This window comes from Epinephelus moara, chromosome 9 (genome assembly GCF_006386435.1).
Source record: "Epinephelus moara isolate mb chromosome 9, YSFRI_EMoa_1.0, whole genome shotgun sequence".
Taxonomy (NCBI): Eukaryota; Metazoa; Chordata; class Actinopteri; order Perciformes; family Serranidae; genus Epinephelus; species Epinephelus moara.
This window is the reverse complement of record NC_065514.1, coordinates 2,710,996-2,732,864: the sequence shown is the minus strand read 5'-3', so window position 1 is coordinate 2,732,864 and position 21,869 is coordinate 2,710,996. Positions and strand designations below refer to the sequence as shown.

The 21,869-nt window shown below is 39.0% G+C and overlaps 3 protein-coding genes across 3 annotated transcripts in view; 2 read left to right on the top strand and 1 right to left on the bottom strand.

Annotated features, from left to right (window-relative positions):
• The window catches only part of LOC126396011 (fibroblast growth factor receptor 1-A-like), a 28,657-nt gene extending 27,386 nt beyond the window's left edge, over positions 1-1,271 (top strand). Inside the window, exon 17 of the mRNA XM_050053829.1 lies at positions 418-1,271. Within this exon, the coding sequence (XP_049909786.1) occupies positions 418-492 (75 nt within the window). The 3' untranslated portion in view covers positions 493-1,271. The remainder of the gene's footprint in view (positions 1-417) is intronic.
• LOC126396061 (E3 ubiquitin-protein ligase MARCHF5-like) overlaps positions 1-21,869 on the top strand; it is a 158,653-nt gene that overhangs the window by 74,621 nt on the left and 62,163 nt on the right. The window lies entirely within an intron of this gene.
• Positions 7,499-10,460, bottom strand: LOC126396069 (stanniocalcin-like). The gene is made up of 5 exons (XM_050053906.1): positions 10,258-10,460; positions 8,880-9,022; positions 8,687-8,794; positions 8,495-8,598; positions 7,499-8,281 (listed from the first exon to the last, which is right to left on the bottom strand). The coding sequence occupies exons 1-5, from the start codon at positions 10,370-10,372 to the stop codon at positions 7,987-7,989; spliced, it is 765 nt and encodes a 254-aa protein (XP_049909863.1). The 5' UTR covers positions 10,373-10,460; the 3' UTR covers positions 7,499-7,986.

The window sequence follows — 21,869 nt, the reverse complement described above, 5'->3', positions numbered from 1 at the left end:
TTTTCAGCACTTACACTCAAACCAGCTCTTTAACTTCTGTCACGGCCTCCACATTAATTAACTCTTAACATTAAACTTAACATTTCACATGCAGAAATTTTTTTCAAGACATTTGAATCTGTTTATTTGCACCCGAGAACGCTTCAGAGTAACTTTCCACTAAATCCTGTATTTAGAGTTTCAGTTGCACTTCGGACAATAAACCATAATAAACCATATAAAACTGAACATTATCTTTGTAAAGGCAGAATTTATGGTTGAGCTGTTTGGTTTGGATCACATAAGATGTTCCTAATAACGTAGCAACTGCGTGCATGTCCGAGGTTCCTTTAATTTGCAGCCATTGCAGTCCCAAAATATTTTAATCCTAGTTCAACCGTGTATCTATGATCTAACCCTCTGCTGGTGTCTCTGCAGGAGTACCTGGACCTGGCCCTTCCTCTGGTCCAGTACTCTCCGGTCGTCTCGTCTTATTCCTGTAACTCCACATAGGGAGTTCTGGGATCTTTTCCCTTCCTGGATCACCTTCATCCTGTTTCCTCTGCTGCGCGGGCTGGCGGTGACGGCGGCGGCGGCGGCAGCGGTCCCAGACGAGGCCCGGGCGGAGGAGCTCAGACGAAGCTGCTTCGCTGTCGTCTATCAGCAGCAGCAGCCTGATGTGAAGAACAGCTGGACTGAGCCGGACTCCCCAGCAGGGCCTCAGGAAGCAGCGTCTCGTTCATACAGCGGGCAGAGACTGAGGGGAGAGCTGCTCCTGAGCTGCCCACTGCATCAGTGCTCTGGTTATATTAATAATCATCATGTTCTCAGTGTAAATACTGTAAATAATAGTTTGTGTTATATGGAAGTACAAACTGGAATTATCAGAGAAATATGAACTGAAAGGGGAAATAAATAAAGGGAGAAATACAAACTAAAAAATAACTGAATGAATAAAAAACAAAATGTGTAAATCTATAAATGTGTAAAAGAAAAAAATAAATCTAATTTTACTTTTTATTTGCCCACCGACCGCCTCCCTAACCCACATGGAAACACTTTATTACTCATTTATAGATTTTCTTTGTGCATCTTTTATTCATTAATTTATTTTGCCCCAGTATTTATGTTTGTCTCCGCAGTGACGTCGTGTTGCCAAAGATGATGTCTGCCAGTGTTACACTTCAACGTTGCACTTAACCTCCAGCTGATCGCAGCCTGACATGTACAGAGAACGCTTCTAGTTGAATGTGTAAAATAACTGATTAACAACAGTATTAAAATCATTTCTGAATTCATTCTCACGTTGAGACATTGTCGTGATTTCGACGTCCATCTGTCCCGTTCTCCTGAACAAGATATCTCAAGAACAGCTCAAGAGAATTTGTCAAGTTTGGCACAAACGTCCACTTTAAGTCAAGGATGAACTGATTAAAATTTGGTGGTCAAATGTCAAGGTCACTGTGACCTTGCATCCATCTCAGTCTTATGACTATGATATCTCAAGAACATGGCAAGGGTTTTTCTCCAAGTTTGGCACAAACATCCACTTGGACTGGACGATGCACTGATTAGATTCTGGTGATAAAAGGTCAAGGTTACTTTCCATCCAAATGTATTGCAAATTTTAAGCGAATTTTGTGAAAATGCAAATTTATGCATGTTTCCATTCATTATTGTTTTGCGAGTACTGGGAGTCAACAGGTCGAGCAGTAGGTGGCGCTTCTCCTGAAAAATAAAAAATGCGAAAGAGCACCCGTAGAAGAAGAGGGCGCCGTGAGATGACGTCATTGAGAGCGTCTCATGCCCACAACTGATGTAAACAACTACCGGCACATCCATGACTACGACGAGATGCAGAGATTCCTTGGGAACTTCTTGGCTATTGTGAGAGCTCTCATCACACTCATATCAGTGTCGTCAGCGTACAAAGTGTCCTGAAAAAGAAACGAGAAAAACTAGACTCACGGACTCGTGAGTAGGATCCAGCAGCCTACGTCATTGTTTATTCACTAAATCTGTTTCCATTGCCAAAAGTCACATTTTCCTAATATTGATACGCTGACTTTTCCACCCCCTCCAGACGTAAAAACTTTTTTGCGATATTTCGGCCTTTTTTCGAATTTCTGGCATTTCCATTCAAGTTTTTTTCGCAGTTGTTGAAAATGCGAATAATATGTGGATGGAAACCTGACTACTGTTTCAAATCAGCACTGAGTTCATTCCAAAACTTGACTCCCAAAACAGACCACCTCTTCAAGAAGGTCTCGGTCTAGTTGTCTTGTGGGATTGCTGTGTTCACACCTGCCCAAACAAACTGCACTGAGGGGGCGAACCAACTCAAGTTTGACTGAACCAAACCAAACAGAGCAGGTGTGAAAGCAGCCTTAGTGAAGCTGTAACACAGGTGAGCTATGTGGTATCTCACAACATTTCTAAATGTAGGAAGTCGTTAAGTGATGGAGAGTTTTTGTGGGACTGCTTGGTGAAAGTTACCGACACCGTATGTCCTGAAGCTGTGCGAACACTCAGTGATAATCTGGCCCCCTGAACTGGCACCAAGTCATCGAAACTTTGAGAGCCTCTGCTGAAGGAGGAAAACTTCACATCATCTCTAATTTTCTCACTGATTTTAAATGTCATCGCAGGTTGTTGCCAATTCGAAGAAAAGACTTTGCTGTGTTCAGTGTGAACGCTCGTTACTTTCGTCTTTTAAATTAGACTGTGTGTTTGTTCAGAGGAGATCATCAGATGGTCGAACAGCTTCAGCAGCCTCCTCCTCCTCCCACACCTTTCTGACATCAGATCCAACATCCGACAAATACAACGTTGTGAATGTCTTTTGGGAGAGACTGTCCACTGTTATCCTCTTTTTTTAACAATACCTCCCTTCCTCCTTCTGTGATGAACAACTTTTTGTGCTTGACAACAGCGACCTTGGAGAGGACGATAAAACATGAGTCCGGGTGACTCCAACAGGAAGCATCCCCTCGGTGGATATATGTGTATGTTGGACAAAAAGAGATGAATTGTGGGAAGAGAAGCCTGTTCAGGGCCTCTGCATCATCCATCACACACACACACACACACACACACACACACACACACACACACACACACACAGCCCCAGGCAGTGTTTTCTTCCCACAGAGAGGAAGCGCTGTGTTACATACGACAGGAAGTGAATGTACATCATGCAGTTGATGTCTGTGACATCTTCTTCCATCTGTAGCCTCTGGCTGACACTTTACAAACACATAACACAGCGTTCTGTTACAGCCTCGTCCTGAAGTGAATCAGAACAGCCTCTGGCTCCCTTCATCCCTCTCCTTCCTGTTTCCAGCAGTAAAAACATCCATTTCCTCCTCAGAGATCTTCAAAAGTCTGAATCATTTCCAGAGAGATGTTCTTGTTCTCTGTAGAAACGATGCTGCTGCAGGTCTTCACCAAACAGCTGTGTGTAAATCTTGTGTGACTCATGTGGACACAAACTACCTCAAGAGCCGAGATGTGTAGCTGCAGACACATTAAGTTTGTAGCGTTCATGACACGTCCCTGCGTCCATCCACCAATACGAGACCAAGTGTAGCAACTATCAGGTTTATAAATCATAAAACACAAAGACGTGATTCACTTTATAAGTGATGAGACGCAGCCTTCACATTTAGTAAAGTAAAATGTATTTACACAGCGCTTTTCGCAAACATAGGTCACAAAGTGCTTCACAACGGCGTTATACAACAAGAAAGACCAACCAAAAACCCATTGACTTCAAGACGAGGGAACAGGAAGTGCTAAAATGCTAACTCATTTCAAGGTTTTCGGACTTATACTCAGAGCACTCTGTAAATGCATGAACACGTTAATGAACACTGTATCCTCACATATGATATCCTACAAGAATGCACATACAAGTTTGTATGATCCTACAGATTAGCGCCCCACGAGTGACATTACGACCTTAACATATGGTTATGTGATTAACGTAAAGTTACAGAGGTTAGGTTTACGAAAAAGAGACATGGTGAGGACGTACCTTAAAATGACTCAAAGTTCACACGGTTCAGAACACGCATCTCTACTCACCGTCTTCAACATGATGACGCTCTGTTGTCTCATTTGGCTACTTTGTTAAGACACATAAAAGCTTCAAAATTAACGAGTGAGGTCTTTACAGACGTATTTTATGTTGTAAAACGAAAGATAAAAGTCTCTTAAACTTGTTTTAAGCACAGACCTTATTTCAGACATTTGACCAAAACACATTCCTACAAAAATCAACTGACTTCAAGACGAAGGAACAGGAAGTGCTAAAATGCTAACTCATTTCCAGAGCTCATTCTTGAAGCACCCTATTAATGCTTCTGGCAGTATCGGCCACTTACAGCATAGAGCCAACACACAACTATAAATCTGCCTTTACTTTACACTTTAAATATTCTCCTCAGGATGAACTGTAGGAACTTTGGTTGTGACTTCTGCTGCAGAAATAAAGTTTACCTCTGTAGTTGCTTTCTTGTAAACAGATCTCTTCAGTAAACACAGTGAGCGGTGTGTTTTCTTACAGCTGCTGTTAACAGCTCTGATTCGTGGAAATGAGGGTCGTTAGCCTCCGTCCGTCCTGCTGTCAGCTGTGACACCTCACAGGACAGAGGACAGAGGACAGAGCTCCTAGCTGTGCTGCTGCCGGAGGTGAAGAGGGGGAGGCTGGTTGTGTCTCTGCTGCCCCGCCTGATGGAGGTTAATGGGCCATAACACTGAGGTGAGGAGCCATTACGGGTCAGCCATTACCTGCCTTGACAGATGGCCGAGTGAGAGCCATTGTGGAGCCGCTCAACACTTTGAGCAGCGAGTCAGTGATGCTGGACAAACACTGAGGAGTGATGGAGTCTGTTTGTCTCAGAGGACTCACGTGTCACTTGTCACCTGTCGTGTCCTAAAGGAGCAATGTGTAAGACTTAGGGAGATTTAGTGAATTTGGCATCACTGCTTTGTTTATTTAACAGATATTTAGATAACATTAATTTTTCTGAAATGTCTTTGTGGAGCTCTAGCACATGTTGCACTGTCTGCGGCTCTACCAACCAGACTAAAGGGGATTTATACTTGTGTGGCAGACCCTACGCCATAGCCTACACTGTTGTGAGCATTTATACTTGTGTTGTGGTGTGTCTGTGTCACTCTGCAGTTACACCTCCAGAACACTAGTCAGCGCTGGAGGTTTCTGTGAAGTGCTGTAAAGTTTACTTGATTCAAAACACACATTAAACACACATTAAACACATATTAAACACACATTAAACACACGTTAAACACACATTAAACACACATTAAACACATATTAAACACACATTAAACACATATTAAACACACATTAAACACACATTAAACATGGCTTAATAGAGACAGTTTCAAACACAAATCAGCTTCACTATAACTCGCAGCATTCACAGACAAACACTTGTCTTTATCTGGACACATTTTCCCCACAAATACAACATGCTAACGTTATTAGCACAAGCCTATGGCATTTTACATTGTATAAATTAGCCTAGCAGCTAGTAGAGATTTGCTCTGCTCATATGAAGCCAGGATAAATCACACACAGTGTGTGGAGGCTTTATTGTCTTCACTGTTTATTGTTTCAGTATATAGTACACTACTATACATATTTAGATTTTAGTTTTTATAGATGTTATATTTTATATTTTATCTTATTGTTTCTTTCTTTTAGTATTAGTAAATGTCTTTAACTGTTGTGCTTGTGCATTTTATCCTGTCACTGTGGGATAGAGAGAAACGTCTTCTTGATTCCTCTGTATGTCTGGTACATGTGGAGAAATTGACAATAAAGCTGACTTTGACTTTCTTATCTGTGAAATTAAAGTAAATCAATGCTTTGTTTCCACTGAGGGAAAAAACAGAGCATTTAGAAAATGATGATGTCATCTTCTCAAATCGCACATGACCCGTTTGCTAATGTTTTGTTAGCACTGCTTGGTCTAATGACGACTTGACTTTACACTTAAACTCATCACTTCACCAACAAACAGAGGCGTCTGCTGCACCCAGTGTTTTTGGATCAGGACCAGTAAAACCAGCAGAGAGTGGGACACAGACATGCACAGGCATTTTGTGGGCCAGTAAAAAATAAAGGGCACCCCTGGAAGGTGGGTGCTGAGGGTGCTGCAGCACCCCCTACTGAGAAGGGTTGGAACAACACAGTCTGGAAACAGTTGGCTAGTTTACCAAAACACATGGCTGAACATTTGTTTCACATTGTAAACAACATGACAAGATGTTTGTCAGAATATATTGAGCGGATTTAATTAATTCCTTGATTTGACATGACACCATCAGATCTAGCTGCTTTTAATATCTTGGACGAGGGGCTTGTGCTGTGGGGGACGTATCCATCAGGATGGAGTTTCATAACAGCTCATGATGGAGCAAACGTAGTAGAGGACATGAAGCAAACAGATAACTGCATGTCCGCAACCACTCAAAGGAAATATTAGAAATTTTGGCACATGCAGTCCAGAGACAAACTGTCTGAGGTGAGAGAGCGCTCGTTCTTTGTGCTTACTGAGCCAGTGATGTGAGTGCATCTGAGCTGTTTTCCTGTCATCTCGTTTAAGTATGAGATTAAATGGTAAATGAATTATATGTTTTGCAAACCACAGATATGTAACATTAACATATTTACCTTATTATTGAGCAAGTGTGTTGAAACATTAGGTTCTAACAGTGCTGTGGTTAATGTGGTCAGGCTTAGGCACAAAAAACACTTGGCAACAACAGCCAGTAGAGCATGCTGGCTATCAGACTGCAAAATCAGAGCAGCAGAAGTCGAACATCCTCGTATCTTTGGCACACTGCATTTGACAGTCTATGTGTCGGGACGCACAGATGGAGCGACACTTCCTCAACAAGGGGAGTTGAGCAACTGATAAAACACAAACTAGAGGTGTCATGTCTGCCCATGCTTTCCCCAGAACTCTCTGGACGTGCCATTCTCCATCCATCCACCAGATGTCCTCAGACCTTCCCTCCTGTCCCAGTCACATGACTCTCTCATTCACCTGCACACCTGTGTCCACTTCCTCTCATCAGCCCTGTCAGCACACACACCAGCTTCCTTCTCCCAGCAGCTGTCAGCTGGGACTCTATTTTCTAATGTTTTTGTGTCTAAGTCACTAAAGAGAAGAAATTTTGAAGTTGATCCAGTTTTGAGAGGAAGAAACAGGCAGTATTGTAACTGCTCTGAGCATTTGTGCACCGTCAGTGTCCGTCCACTAACGGTGTTTGTTTTTGTCACTGACAGGCTCAGGTTATTATTCTAAGTGTCTGACAACATTATGAAAGGATCCCTACAGAGATAGAGCTTTGTGTTAAAGAGTCAGATCCTTTTTGTTTAACCAGAAACAGCCCTGAAATCACCATCACCAAACCCACCAGACTCATCTTCATGATTTCAGGTTTCGATCCGATATAATCAAGAAAATCACACGAGTCAAAATCAGTCATATAACATCGTTTATTTCTTCCATCTCAGGCTTTACGTTTCACAACCTCTCGTATAAACATCATGTACAACTTTAACTTATAAAGTGATCTCAGACCAGCAGAGTGGCCCCTAACAGGAGCCGTGAGGAGCCCCACGACCAGCATGAAAGCATCCTCCGAGCTCCACAGCCTCTTTTCCTCTCACACTACATTAAATATAACAGCCTCATAAATTAACTTGTTTACGAAAATAAATATCAATTACAATCACTGGAATCGGCCTCTTTTCAGATGTCTGTGACACAGGCTTGTTGTCAGGTGGTCGGACCGAGCACATCACCCCAATGATCACACATTTATTAGTCGTTATCACCCTGAATCACCATCTAAAGCTCAAGGTAAATAATCTGAGGAGAAAGCTGCAGGTTTGTGTCGGTGTGCACGTGTGGAAACAATATTCAAGATTGCATGTGAGTGTGCGTGATAGCGAGTGTGTGTTCTCTACTGCTCGGCTTTAACTCCTCCCTCCAGGTTGTCCACAGACCTCTTCCTGGCGAACAGGTGGGTGGGGTCTCGGCCTCTGAAGCCCGGCTGGATGTTGAACACCGGCATGTTCCTCCAGCTGGAGGGGTTGTTGAAGGTCGGGGAGGTGGAGCCGGTGGTGCAGGGTTTGTCCTGGACCAGCTGGAGGAAGGTCTCCATGTCGGGGCCTAAGCGGGCTACAAGGCCGGCCCTCACCGCTGCCACCGTCTGCTCGTCGCAGGCCTGCAGGGTCTGCAGCAGAGTGCTGTAGTATCTGGACAACAATAGCAGACAGGAAGTCAGGAACAAAATGTGCAGGTAACACTTTACTGTCCTTTAAGTCAGCGTATCCTCCTTTACCATGAGACTGCTATACTATACAGCGTGCTCTATAGTTCTACTGACTTTAAAGCTGTTAATGTCCCTCTCTTATATTTTTATATATCTCTGCAGGTGAGACAGGTGTGTGTGTGTCATCAGTGCTCACCTGTTGGGGAAGTGAGTGGGCACCTGCACCACCTCTCCAATGGCATCCGGGTTGGTTCGAGCCACGGTGCAGATGTCAAGACTGGTGTAACACTCCTCTTGCACCTTTTTGAGAAAGAGACACAAACTCAGTGAGCGATCAGCAGCAGAGAGGAGCATCGTCGTCTCTGTGTGTGAGGCGGAGCTCACAAACCTCGGCGATCATCCTCTGGAAGATGTTACAGCGGCGGATGGTTTGGAAAACCTTGGCTGAGATTCCCTGAGAGATGCAGTGCAGACTTTTCTTGACGAAGGTTTTACCCTGCAGAGAAAAACACAGGTGCGTCAGACATACGGATGGATGGATGGATGGATGGATGGATGGATGGATAGAACCACAGACTGACCTCTGTGTTGAAGGTAGCAGCTGAGTGGAGGAAGAGTTCACAGATTTCGTGCATCCCGTCGGTGTCACAGGTGGAGTTCTCCAGACAGGAGAAGAATCCACAGCCCACAGCGACAGCGCCGTTCAAACACCTGGCCACATCGGCTGCAAGCAGACACACACAGTTACCCTATGCCGTTGTGAGCATTTGTACTTATGCAGTGGTGTGTCTGTGTCACTCTGCAGTTACACCTCCAAAACACTAGTTGGCGGCGGAGGTTTCTGTGAAGTTTGGTTGATTCAAAAGCCTAGCAGCTAGCGGAGATTTCCTCTGCTCATATTTCAGCCAGGATAAATCACACACAAGACTTAAAATGCTATTTTTGTGGAGGCTTTATTGTCTTCACAATTTATTGTTTCTTATCTGTGAAATTAAAGTAAATAAGAGCTTTGTGTGTGTTTAAAAAGTAGCTAATAGCAGTTAGCAGCTAACTGTGTGTCCACAAATTGTTAAAGCAACGAGGTCCAGGAGCTCCTTACCCTCCGAGCAGAGTACGAGATCAGCCGCCATATAACAGGGACGATAAACGATTATTATTGACGTGTGATGTCATTGTTGCTGTTTATATAACGCTGCGGATGTGTATGGTGTATGTCACACGTGAGGTCCACGCTATTGTGTTACATGTCACACTTCTTTTTTGCTTCTTTTCAGTATGTTACCTCTCAAAGCAACTTCATACCATAATGAAAAAAGAGGTTTATTTTATTTCATTTTTTTATACAGTACTCATGGAAAATATTTGGGAAACTTTAAGTTTAAAATTCATGCCATTTGAATTGCAAATATTAATAATTAACTCTTTTCATGGGTAAAAAAATTTGTGTTTTGTGTTTATTTTACCGCAGATTTTTAAAGAAAACATGCAGGTCAAATTATCACGACCAGAAACTGTAACACCTGAAATTATCATTGGATTATCAAAATTTCCGATGGACACATCACGTGCGACAAACATTTCCGTCAGAAAAAAACCAAAACCAAATCTGAAATAGCCATGAGATATTTTATCAAAATCACTTCACTCTGTGTCTCATTTAAAATTAGAATAAAGCATTTGCATAAATTAACCAGCACCACAAGGCTTTTTGTTTTAATTAAGTTTTTCATCTTCAGCTTTTAACTTTTAGACATCAAAAGGTTTAAGTTTAAAAGTTTAAAAAATCTAATAACTAATTTATGGTGAAGGGAAGATCATGCCCCCCCCTGTGAGAATAGAGAACAGTCCCTAACAAAGAGCCGCCCAGCTCGAGTTGCAACAAAGCACCAAAGCAAACAGTTCACTGCTCAGATCTAAACCATGACCCGGAGTCTGCTGAGAAAAAGAACCGTGACTCACTCGGACTGTTTGCGGAGAACCGTGCCCGGCGGGGAGCAGCTTCCTCCGGCAGCAGCTCGAAGCAGGCGGCGGAGCTGAGGCCGAGGAGCAGGAGCAGAGCGGAGGCGGACAGCATGTTGTCTCCCGGTGAGGATGAGGATGGTGAGGAGGAGGAGGAGGCTTGATCTGGATCTGAAGGTTTCTTCTCTGTCCTGCCTCTCCGTCCACACCTGGTATTTATACCGGCTCCGCCTGGGACCGACCAATCAGAGCGCACCGGGGGCTGTTAATGGTTTATTCATGGATGTAATTAACTCCCACAGCTAATTAAATATTTCCACGCATACCACGAGATTCACGGAATTTCCGAGCAGGAGTGAACTCACGGGATAATTACAGGCTCTGTCTTTATTTGAAAGCACAGTCACAGGAAGCTGCTCATATCATCAGCTGATCAGCTCTGCTCACTGCACAGTTATTATTATCAATAATATTATTCTCTGCAACAGCAAAGTGCTGACACAGAGGTGACATATCACAAGGTGATCACGTGACGTGTGTCTGTCTGCAGCCACAGCAGCTTTCATCATTAACAGACCACATACAGGTGGTGTGAGGTGTGTTTTGAGTGACACGCGGCTGATTGTTATCTGTAATAACTTTCTATAAATAGCAGCAGGAGAAGGAAACAGGAAGCGTGAGTTTCTTATTCCAGTCACGTCTGTTGGGTTTCCTGTGAAGCGGCTCAGTCAGTTGGACAGAAGCTGATCAGTGACTGTGAACACAGCAGGACTCTTAATGTCCCCTGAAGGTCTCCCAGCCTGAGAGGGGACACAACCTGATGCACCTTAGTTTGGGCTGGAAGTTATTAAAACTGTTTGAGATGAATTATTTTGTTTTATTCTGACAACACGCACATCTCTGCTTCAAATACACAGTTATTGTTTTTCTCTAGATCTTTGTTCTACAGCTGCACGGAGAGGAGGTGGAGGTGATGTGTTACAACATGGATGGGGTTCATTGTGACAGGCAGAGGGGTAGATGTGACACTTGCTGGGACAGTCTGCTGTTTCAAGCTACTCATCAAACACTTTGTTCTGAATCTGATAAATTTACTGTTTCAACCACCAGTGAGACAAGAATCATACACCCACAGCACCCTGCGGTCCCTCTGCATCACTCCCTGCTGATAGGACACTAAATTCACCAGCAAATACAGTCCTCTGAGGTAAATAAACGTGGCTCAAAAGTCCTTTGAAATAAAAATGTTGAATTATAAAATAAAAGTCCCCTGAAATAAATAAATAAATAAATAAATAAATAAATGTGCCATTATGACATAAAAGTCCTTTAAAATAAGTCGATAAGTTGGTCGAATTATGACCAATTATGAAATAAAAAGTCCTCTGAAATAGAATAAACGTGGCATTATGTAATAAAAGTACCCATAAATAAAAACGTTGGATTATAAAATTCCCCTGAAATACAAAAAAGTGGCATAGTGACATAAAAGTCCTCTAAAATAAATGTCCCCTGAAATTAATTAAAGTGTCATTATGAAATAGAAGTCCCCTGAAAAAATATTGAATTATAAAATAAAAGTCAGCTGAAATAAATAAAAGTCGTCCTATGTAAAACATCTTTTTTTTTTTTAAAAAGAAAAGAAAAGCAAAGCTCCAAGATGGCGCCGACTCATTACATGCTGCTACTGTTTTATTATATGCTGCTATTGTCATACGTATATGTTGCTATTGTTTTATTCTCAGGGTGTGTATTTTTATTTATTGTATTATTTATAGGTTTGAAGGGCTGACAGAGAGCCAGGGTTTCATTACATTGAATATATACTGCACTATTTTAATGTATATGACAATAAACTTTTACTTGATCTATTTATTAAGATTTACATTTATTTATACATTTGTTTCCTATTTATTTATTTATTTATTTATTTATTTCACAGCCTTATTTGTTCATTTGACAGGCATCTATATGTATTTAACATGAACTAAAATGGCTGTCCATAGTAAAAAGCTGAGTTGACAAAAACTGACAGTTCAAAGCCAGTTTGAACTGGTTTTAAACTGGGAAAAAAGTTAATAAAATGTCAGAAAAATAGTAATTAAATGTCAGCAAAAAATCACTAAATGTTTTTTTTTCTTTATTGATAAAATGTCAGGAAAACAAGTTATTAAATGTCCCAAAAATGGTAATTAAATGTCAGGAAAAAAAGGCGCTAAATACATATATATATATATATATATTTTTTTTTTAATTTAATTAATAAAATGTCAGGAAAACAAGTTATTAAATGTCCAAAAAATGGTAATTAAATGTCAGGAAAAAAAGTTGCATTTTTTTTTTTAAATAAAATGCCAAGAAAACAAGTTATTAAATGTCCAAAAAATGGTAATTAAATGAAACAAGTTATTAAATGTCCAAAAAATGGTAATTAAATGTCAGGAAAAAAAGTTGCAATTTTTTTTTTTAAATAAAATGCCAAGAAAACAAGTTATTAAATGTCCAAAAATATGTTAATTAAATGTCAGGAAAAAAGGCGCTAATTTTTTAATTCTTTTTTTATTTTATTTTATTAATAAAATGTCAGGAAAACAAGTTGTTGTTGTTATTATTATTATTATTATCATCATTATTATGTATAAAATGTCAGGAAAACAAGTTGTTAAAATGTCCAAATAATGTTAATTAAATGTCAGGAAAAAAGTCACTAAAATGTCCGAAAAGATATTAATAAAGCTGTTAGCAGTTAGCAGCCGGCGGCAACAAAGGGCTCATGGAAGTTGCGCTGATTCACATTGTGAAGCGTTCAAGTTCTATTCAGTAAAAATGGGTACCAACGTTTTCATGATGTGTTCATTGTAATTTTTTAAAATGTAGCTGTTGGTGAGAAACTTGAATAAATCAGCTGTTTGAAGGAGAAATGCGTCGATGTTTTCACAGCACTATAAGATAAATATTAGAGAGGGAGTTAAGATGGATCGTAAACAGTAAAAAGACTTTTTGCTTATTTTTTTAAAGATGTTTTTCATGTGAAAGAAAGTTATGTTAAAGGTTGTTTCATAAATGTATATTATTGCATTTGTGCTCATTCAAAGGCAGTATAATGGAGGACTGAGTAACTCTAAAACTGTTCATTTATTTTTTATAGTGTACATTTCTGTGTTTCCCTGGAAACAAAAGAAGAATAAATAACAACAACGAATAAATATTAATAAAATAAACACCAATATAAACACATCGGTATCGACTACAGGCCAAATTGTTATTTTAAACATTAGAATTAGAATTTCAAAATGTTTATTTTGTACATTTTATTATTATTTTACTGTTTATTCTTCTGAACTATTTGCCTTGAAATAATTTTTTATTGATTATTTATTTATATGATTATTATAACACATGTGCGACATGTTACTGCAGCGGTCATACACATTTATAGATGTATGAAGTAGCATGTTTCCCTCTGCATGGTGGAGTATAAAGAGCTGCTGTAAAGACAGAGCAGCATTTTCATGTCAGAATAATAATTGTGTTCACGTTACTGTCAGATGTTCCAGCAGACTGTTCTGTGTGATTTCTGAATGGAGTCTGGATTCAGAGGTTCCTCTGAGTCTGATCCCTCGATCCTCTTAATCCCTCAGAGGTTCTGTTGTTCATCTTTTAGCGTTTCAAAGCTCATTTCAAGTTAATCTTATTTAAAGTCCCAAAACTCAAACAAATGTGCCGAACTGTGAGCTGGATCATTGGCAACATGAATCCCAAACATGAACTCCTCTTCAGGTTTAAAAAGTTTGTTTGTTTTGTCTTTCTTGTCAAGTCTGGTTCATTTAAACCACGTTATAAGAACAGGGCTATTAATTATTTGTTTATTTATTGGATCCCTATCAGCTGCTGAAAACAATTTCATGTAATAATGTGAATCAGTCAAAATGTATCAGCAGAGCTACTCAGAGTGGCTCAAGAATGACACCAGCAGCCCTGACACACAGGCTGAGGTGTGAAAAACAGACACCTGGAAACAACAGTGAAAAAATCCTTGTTATCCTCATTTTTTGTCAGATTCTTTTCAGATTCTGTGATGCTTTTCTGAATTACTTGTGTTTTTATGTTGTTTTAGTGATGGTGCCACAGAGCGCCGAAATTACTTTTAATACCGTCTGTATATCCTCGTCTTTGTCTTCAGAGGAAATTCTGCTAAGAGCGGTGATTTGCGAGCCGTCTTTATACAGCATTACTGATCATTTTTTAAGCTTCATTTCTTCATTGAATTTTTCCCAATTGGTCGTAAATATTATAAACTGAGAGACTGTTTAAGGTGTTTTGTCATGTATCTGGGGAAGTTTATACATTTTATATTTATTGATATTAAGCTCTTTTGTATTTATAGTTGCTTATGTGCATTCATTTAACTCTGGATCCTTTAGCTCCTTATTTAAAGTTTTTCTCTATTGTTTCCAGTCCTGGCTCTGCTCCAGTACCACGCACCTTTTTTAAGCTGTCTAAGATTTTTGGAGTTTGGAGTGTGCACTGCTATTTCTCATCAAAAGACATTTTCCCCAGAGGAAGGTTAAGAGATTCTGGTCTGAATCATTTCAGCGTGACTGTCTCACTGCCTGGCACACAAACTACCAGAACAACCACTGCTGGTTGGAGACTTTTATTGGTTTCCAAAAAATCCACACCAGCTTTCAGCTTAAACTTTATTTTTGAACCTGCAGGAAATTTGACGATAAACACTCAGGAACACACTGATGAAAGTGAGCCACAACAATCTATAATCAAAGACGTACTAACAGCATAAAATATAAAATGTATTAAAACAGTGGAAATGTAACTGAATAATTTAGCAGGTGTAAAAACACACTGATGACAATGAGCAGCATCAGTCAAAGACATATAAACAGAAGGAATGATTAATTCCAGGAACAGATAATAAGCACACAGTTCAGGTGGCAGATACACAGACATTTTAACTGATTAGTGTTTCAAGTATGATAGAAATAGTTCAGCAGTCTTCCCCAAAATGTCAAACTATATTTTTTAAGAAATGTAGTTGTTCAACTGCTTTGAACTTTTTCACTGTGCAGTGTTTAACTCACTTATTATCACATGTGAACTTTTTGTTTCTTCTAAAACAACAAAGATTTTATTAAAGTGTCTGAATAACTTGAGTCGTCCACCTGCAGTCAGTGCTGTGACCCAGCTGCAGTGTTGTTGTCAAAGATGTGGATACAAACAGAGCAGCCGAAAAAGGTGCTGGACTAAATGAATAAAACTGAAAAGACAAAGAAAAGTCCGCACACTTCAGCTTCCTTTACCAGTCTGAAGAAGGGCACCTGTGGCCCGAAACGTCACTCCAGGTTGGTGGAATAAATGCACGTAAAGGGAGCTGAAGTGTCAAAGATGTGGAAAAATCTGTGTGTCTTATCTGTGAGTCAGTCATCAGAGGGTCGTTAGTGGAGGCGGCTGCGTTTCCATCATGGCCCCCTTTTTTTAACACCACAGGAACCAGTGAACCTTGCATCACGTTAACCTGGAGGTCAGCAGGCTGATAAACATCTCTCTCACACTTTAGTTTTCATTAACTCCCCCTCCAGCACGTTTACAGCCTGGTACAAAGAACTGTCTTGGTTTCTATAATTTCACCATTTATAATTTTAGTCTCTTTGTGGTTGTTTTGTGTCTCTTCGTAATTGTTTTGAGTCTCTTTGTAGTTATTTTGTGTCTCCTTGTGGTTGCTTTGTGTCTCTGTAGTTATTTTGTGTGTCTTTGTAGTTATTTTGTGTCTCCTTGTGGTTGTTTTGTGTATCTTTGTAGTTGTTCTGAGTCTCCTTGTAGTTGTTTTGCATCTCTTTGTAGTTATTTTGAATCTCTTCGTATTTGTTTTGTGTCGCTTTGTAGTTATTTTGAATCTCTTCGTATTTGTTTTGAGTCTTTTTGTGGTTGTTTTGCATCTCTTTGTAGTTGTTTTCTTTTGCACAAAGGTCCAGTCTCATGCCAGATTTGCTCAGCGGCAAACACAAGTCAATAGTCCTGATGGTGGCGCTACAGCAAGCGTCTAAAGTTCAAAACTTTGAAAATTCACAACAAATGGACCGTATGTGCTACAGCGTCGCAACTTTCACCAAAATGTAGCCCCAATACTGAAGAAACTTTTGTACATTTAAACCTGTTGCAAATTATCAAGTCCATCACTCTGTTTTTTTGTTGTTGTTTTTTTAAACTGTAAAACTTCTTAAACCTGTCTCCTCCCACAGGTTTTGCTCAGTTGACACTAAACTTGCTACAGAGCATCTTCAGACTGTCCTCCACAAACTGTCCTCACAGAGTTTTGATTTATCAAAAATTGAGCCTACAGTGCATCAAAATGTTTCACTGTAAACAGCACTGTAAACGTGTACTTGCAAATTCTTGCTAAATAAGTTTTCAATGTTCATGAAAAAATGGACAAAATTTTGGAGTCATGGTAGATGATGTGTGGCAAATATCAGAATTTTCTATCAAGAACTGAACTTTTGACAGCATTTTGAATTCTGTCCTCATGTGAACCATTGCTGTCAATGGGAAAAGAGCGTCTTTACACACCAGTTTTTCACTTATGGAGTAAATCAATCATTGTTAAAAACAAACTAACAGCATCTGCATGCTGTCCAGATGCAATATGTGTATTTTCAGATTTTTGTCTTGGTAACTGAATTTATGACAGCAGTTTGAAACCTGCCTTGACAGCTGCTGTCAACGTGGTGACTGGCTTAGTCAATATGTGAAGCCATAGAAGAGCTGTCTCTCACTAATTAGCTCAGTCAGATAGAAGATGCTCCTTGGTGTCAGAGGTTGTGGGTTCAATCCTCAACTGATGCAAAATGTACATTGTAATGGCAACTTTGCCTAAAATTGCCCAGACCATTTTTTCAACATACTATACTGTCACTTCTTCTTTGACATATTGTACTATTGATTTTTTTTTAACAGTTTTTAGACATGCCATATCATGACCTTTTTTCAACATACTCTACTATGACTGTTTTTTGGTAACTATGATCCCCCCCCCCCCCCCCCCCCCGAAAAACTTTTGTTTTCAACCATTTTTTGGACATACTGTACTATGACTTTTTAACAGTTAATTCATCATGCTATACCATTACTCTTATACTACACTGTGACTTTTAAGAACTTTAAATCACTACAGTGTAATTAGTTTTCATTCATTCATTCATTCATCTTCTAACCGCTTCATCCTCTTGAGGGTCGCGGGGGGGCTGGAGCCTATCCCAGCTGACACTGGGTGAGAGGCAGGGTACACCCTGGACAGGTCGCCAGACTATCGCAGGGCTGACACATAGAGACAAACAACCATTCACGCTCACATTCACACCTATGGACAATTTAGAGTTATCAATTAACCTAGTCCCCAATCTGCATGTCTTTGGACTGTGGGAGGAAGCCGGAGTGCCCGGAGAGAACCCACGCAGACACGGGGAGAACATGCAAACTCCGCACAGAAGGGCTCCCACACCTGGGATCGAACCGGCAACCCTCTTGCTGTGAGGCAACAGTGCTAACCACCATACCACCGTGCCGCCCAATTAGTTTTCAACTTACTGTATTTTGATGTTTTGCTATATTTTGCCTTTTTTCGACATGACTATGACTTTTTTTTCACAACCAATACTGTGACTATTTTTTTTAATGACATACTATACCATGACTGTTTAACAGTTTTTTTCCAACAAGCTGTACTATGACTTTTTTAGACATACTCTGAGTTCTTTTCAACTTACTATAATATTTTAATTGGGTTTTTTGACACGCTCTACTATGACCCTACTTTTTGATATGCTATACTATGATTAACTATGACTTTTGACATAGCCCACTATAACTGTTTTTAGAAATACTATGCAATGTCTTTTTAAAGTTTTTTTTGACATATTTTACTATGACTTTTTAATGATTTCTTTTTTTTTTGAATGATACTATGACTATTTTCTATTTATTTGAAAAATAAATTGTATATAGTACTATGCTATGACTGCTGAAACAGTTTATTAAACGTACAGTACCTCTTTGACTAAGCCCTCTTGTGCCATCTATTGGCTGTATCTATGTCATCATAAAGGATGCATGGACGTATGAGGGCAGAGACTTTTATAGAATTTGAAAAGGATGTATCTATTGTCGTAGGTTAAGTGCTTATGAGAAGTGAAATAGCACCAAACCAATAGGAACTGGACCGTGGCCGAGGCTCCCAATCAGTGCCCAGACTGACACCTGTGTTAGATTATCAGCAGAACAAGATCAAATGTGAACTAACTCACTGTTGCTCTGTGTCTTGCATTCCAACCAGCTGAACCTGAACTGGATCCTGACATCTGAACACTTTACCCTGAAACCTGAACCTGTCTGCCTACCTGAGCTCATGCCTGTTCGTTCCAGGTTTGGACCCTTGACTGTCCTATGATTCAGTAAGCTCCATTTTGTTAATTAATTAGTCAATGAATTAATGAATTTATCCCTGAACTGTTTCTGTCTGCTCAGTTGCCTGCGTGTGGGTCGTAGAAATCGTCCTCAGGGTGCGTTTGTGTGTCAGAGCAGCGTCAGGATATTTCCTCGCCTCTTCTACCTGCTACCCAAAATCCACAAGCCTATGGACACGTGGACGGTCCCCTGTGTTGTTCCCTCCGGCTGGCCAGCTGGAGTCCAACTAGAGCTGGACCACCGTTCGGTGGTGGGCAGCACAGAGTGAATGGATCCACCGACTTCACACTACTGATCCACTTGGACGGAATGAAAGATACACTAAGATATTAATGAAATATAAAGATCCCTTCTCTTAGTATTTTAATATATTACTTAGTACTAACCGTCCTGATTTTCCACAGCTCCTCTTCAACAAGTTGATTCATTGGAACCCTGCCTGCAGCACAGCAGTGCTGCTCCATTTATTTGATTTAAAATGCAGAGTTTTAATATATTCTCATGTGTTTTACTAACAGTGTGTGGTTTTACTTTTCTATGTTGTCATTGTCCAGCTGTCTTAATTTTATTTTAGTATTATTATTTTAATTAACCAAATGATGGTTTCATGAAAAATCATTTTAAAGTAAATTTTTACACTTATCAGGAATGTTACACGTTTAACTCTACAATAACCTTTTTCGACATGATTTACTGAGTTTTTTTTTCCAATGTACAATACTTGTATTTTTCCCAACACACTATACTATGATCACTATGAATACTTTTTTTCATTATACTTTACCGTGACTTTTGTTTTTACACAAAACAATGTGAGTTTTTTGACATACTATGACTTTTTTAAAACATACTTCACTCCAACTTTTCTGTGACTATACTATAACTTTGAACAGTTTTAAAAAAATGCAATACTAAAAATGTTTTCAACATACACGACTATTGCTATTACTATGACTTTTCAACATGCTATGCTATGATTTTTTTGACACACTCTACAAGGGCTTTATATGTTTTCGACATGCTATGGTATGACTTTTTTCTGCATATTTTACAATGACAATATTTCACTATGAGTTTTTTTCAACATACAGTACTTGACTTAGTTCAACATGCAAGACTATGACTTCTTTTTTTAATTCTTTCAACATGCTCTGCTCTGACGTTTATAAGTTATATAAGTGGAATTTCTCAATTATGGGATCAATAAAGGTGCATCTTATACAACTTGCTTTATTGTGATTTTTTCCCCCCACATACTCTACTATGACTTTTTCCAGTTCTTTTCTTTATTTCGACTCACTGCAGCATGACTTTTTTAGCAATTTTGTTTTTACATATTATACTGTGACTTTTTTTTTTATTATACTCTAATATGATTTTTTGTGGTTGCTCTACTGTAACTTTTTAATAATTTTTTTCAACATGCTATACTATGAGGTTTTTTTTTTTTACATCCTGCACGATGACATTTTTAAACAGTTTTTTGACATGCCATGCTATGACTTTTCTCAACATACTCTTTTATGACTTTGTTGACACACGACACTATTACTTTTTGTTAACATTTTTTACGTGTTATACTATGACTTTTTTGAGTATTTCCCACACACTACTTTTATCAACAAACTTTGGTGTGACTTTTTAACTGTTTTGTTATACAGGGACTTTTTTTCAACATACTCTACTATTATTTTTTCAGAATGCTATACCATGACATTTTCGACATACTATATTATGACATTTTCAACAATTATTTTAACATACACTATCATGACTTTTTCAACTGTTTATTTGACATTCCATACTAAGATTTTTGTCGACATCCTCTTGTATGATTTTTTTTTGACATACTACACTAGTTTTTTCCCCACATGCTACACTTTTACTTTTTTTTTTTTTTAACTTCTTTAGGCTACTATTAATTTTTCCCCAACGTATAATACTTGACTTTTTCAAAATGACTTGTTTTCACAGTTTTTGCTTTAGGATGGCTTTTCTATTCGACATACTCTACTCCAACTACTATGACTTTTTGACAGTTTTTTGGGATGCTGACTCTGATTTTTTTTCTACATACTTCTACTACTCTCTACATCCTATGATACAACTTTTTTTTGACAAACTCTGCTATTTATACCCAGGGGCATTTTGGAGGCCTTGTATTTATTATGAAGGTTACATTTTGTATATTGTTGCTTTTCTTACATTCCATGTAAACAAAGATGTACACATTTTCCAATGTTACCTGCAATATTTGGAAATGTATATTTAACTACTTGACAATAAAGACTAAAGCATTTATTCATAAGCCCTTACTTATCTAATATAAACATTTTGGGGTATGTTTATAAGTGTCACTGTGCAGTTCTTAATTTTTAATTCTGTATTTCTCTATCTCTATGTATAATATTATACGTTGTCACACAGATTGATTTTTGGTTTTTATGCCTGTCCACTGCACATTGGTAATGTGACTGAATGCAACCTCACAGCCACTCCTACATAAGATGACATCTCTTTATCATAACACTGTTTGCTGATGAAGGTCTAGTTACCAAAATGTTGCAGCAATTAAATCATTATTTTTGCAAATAAGTGTGTTGGAGAATTTCTGCAAGTTGTGTTGTGCTCTTCCCTCTCCTAAGTACCTGTCTGAAAATAAATGTGCGTAGTATTGTTTTGCTCTGACGTACACTGCATTGACTTCTTTAGACATGCTAAACTATGAGGAACAGCTTTATTAAAAAGGCTTTCCCATGACTTTGTTTCAGCGGACAACACCATATCCATTTGTTTGGACGACATGTTATACTATGACTTTTTTTCATGATTTCAAGTGACATGCTATACTATGACTTTTTACATGATTTTGGACATCATGCTATACTATGACGTTTTTTCATGGTTTCAAGTGACATGCTATACTATNTGCTAAACTATGAGGAACAGCTTTATTAAAAAGGCTTTCCCATGACTTTGTTTCAGCGGACAACACCATATCCATTTGTTTGGACGACATGCTATACTATGACTTTTTTTCATGATTTCAAGTGACATGCTATACTATGACTTTTTACATGATTTTGGACAACATGCTATGCTATGACGTTTTTTCATGGTTTCAAGTGACATGC

Coding starts and splice junctions, on each gene's coding strand:
- LOC126396069 (XM_050053906.1), bottom strand. CDS start 10,372: ATGCTGTCCGCCTCCGCTCTGCTCCTGCTCCTCGGCCTCAGCTCCGCC. Junction 8,795..8,879: donor CTGCTACCTTCAACACAGAG/GTCAGTCTGTGG, acceptor TTTTCTCTGCAG/GGTAAAACCTTCGTCAAGAA. Junction 8,599..8,686: donor TCCAGAGGATGATCGCCGAG/GTTTGTGAGCTC, acceptor TTTCTCAAAAAG/GTGCAAGAGGAGTGTTACAC.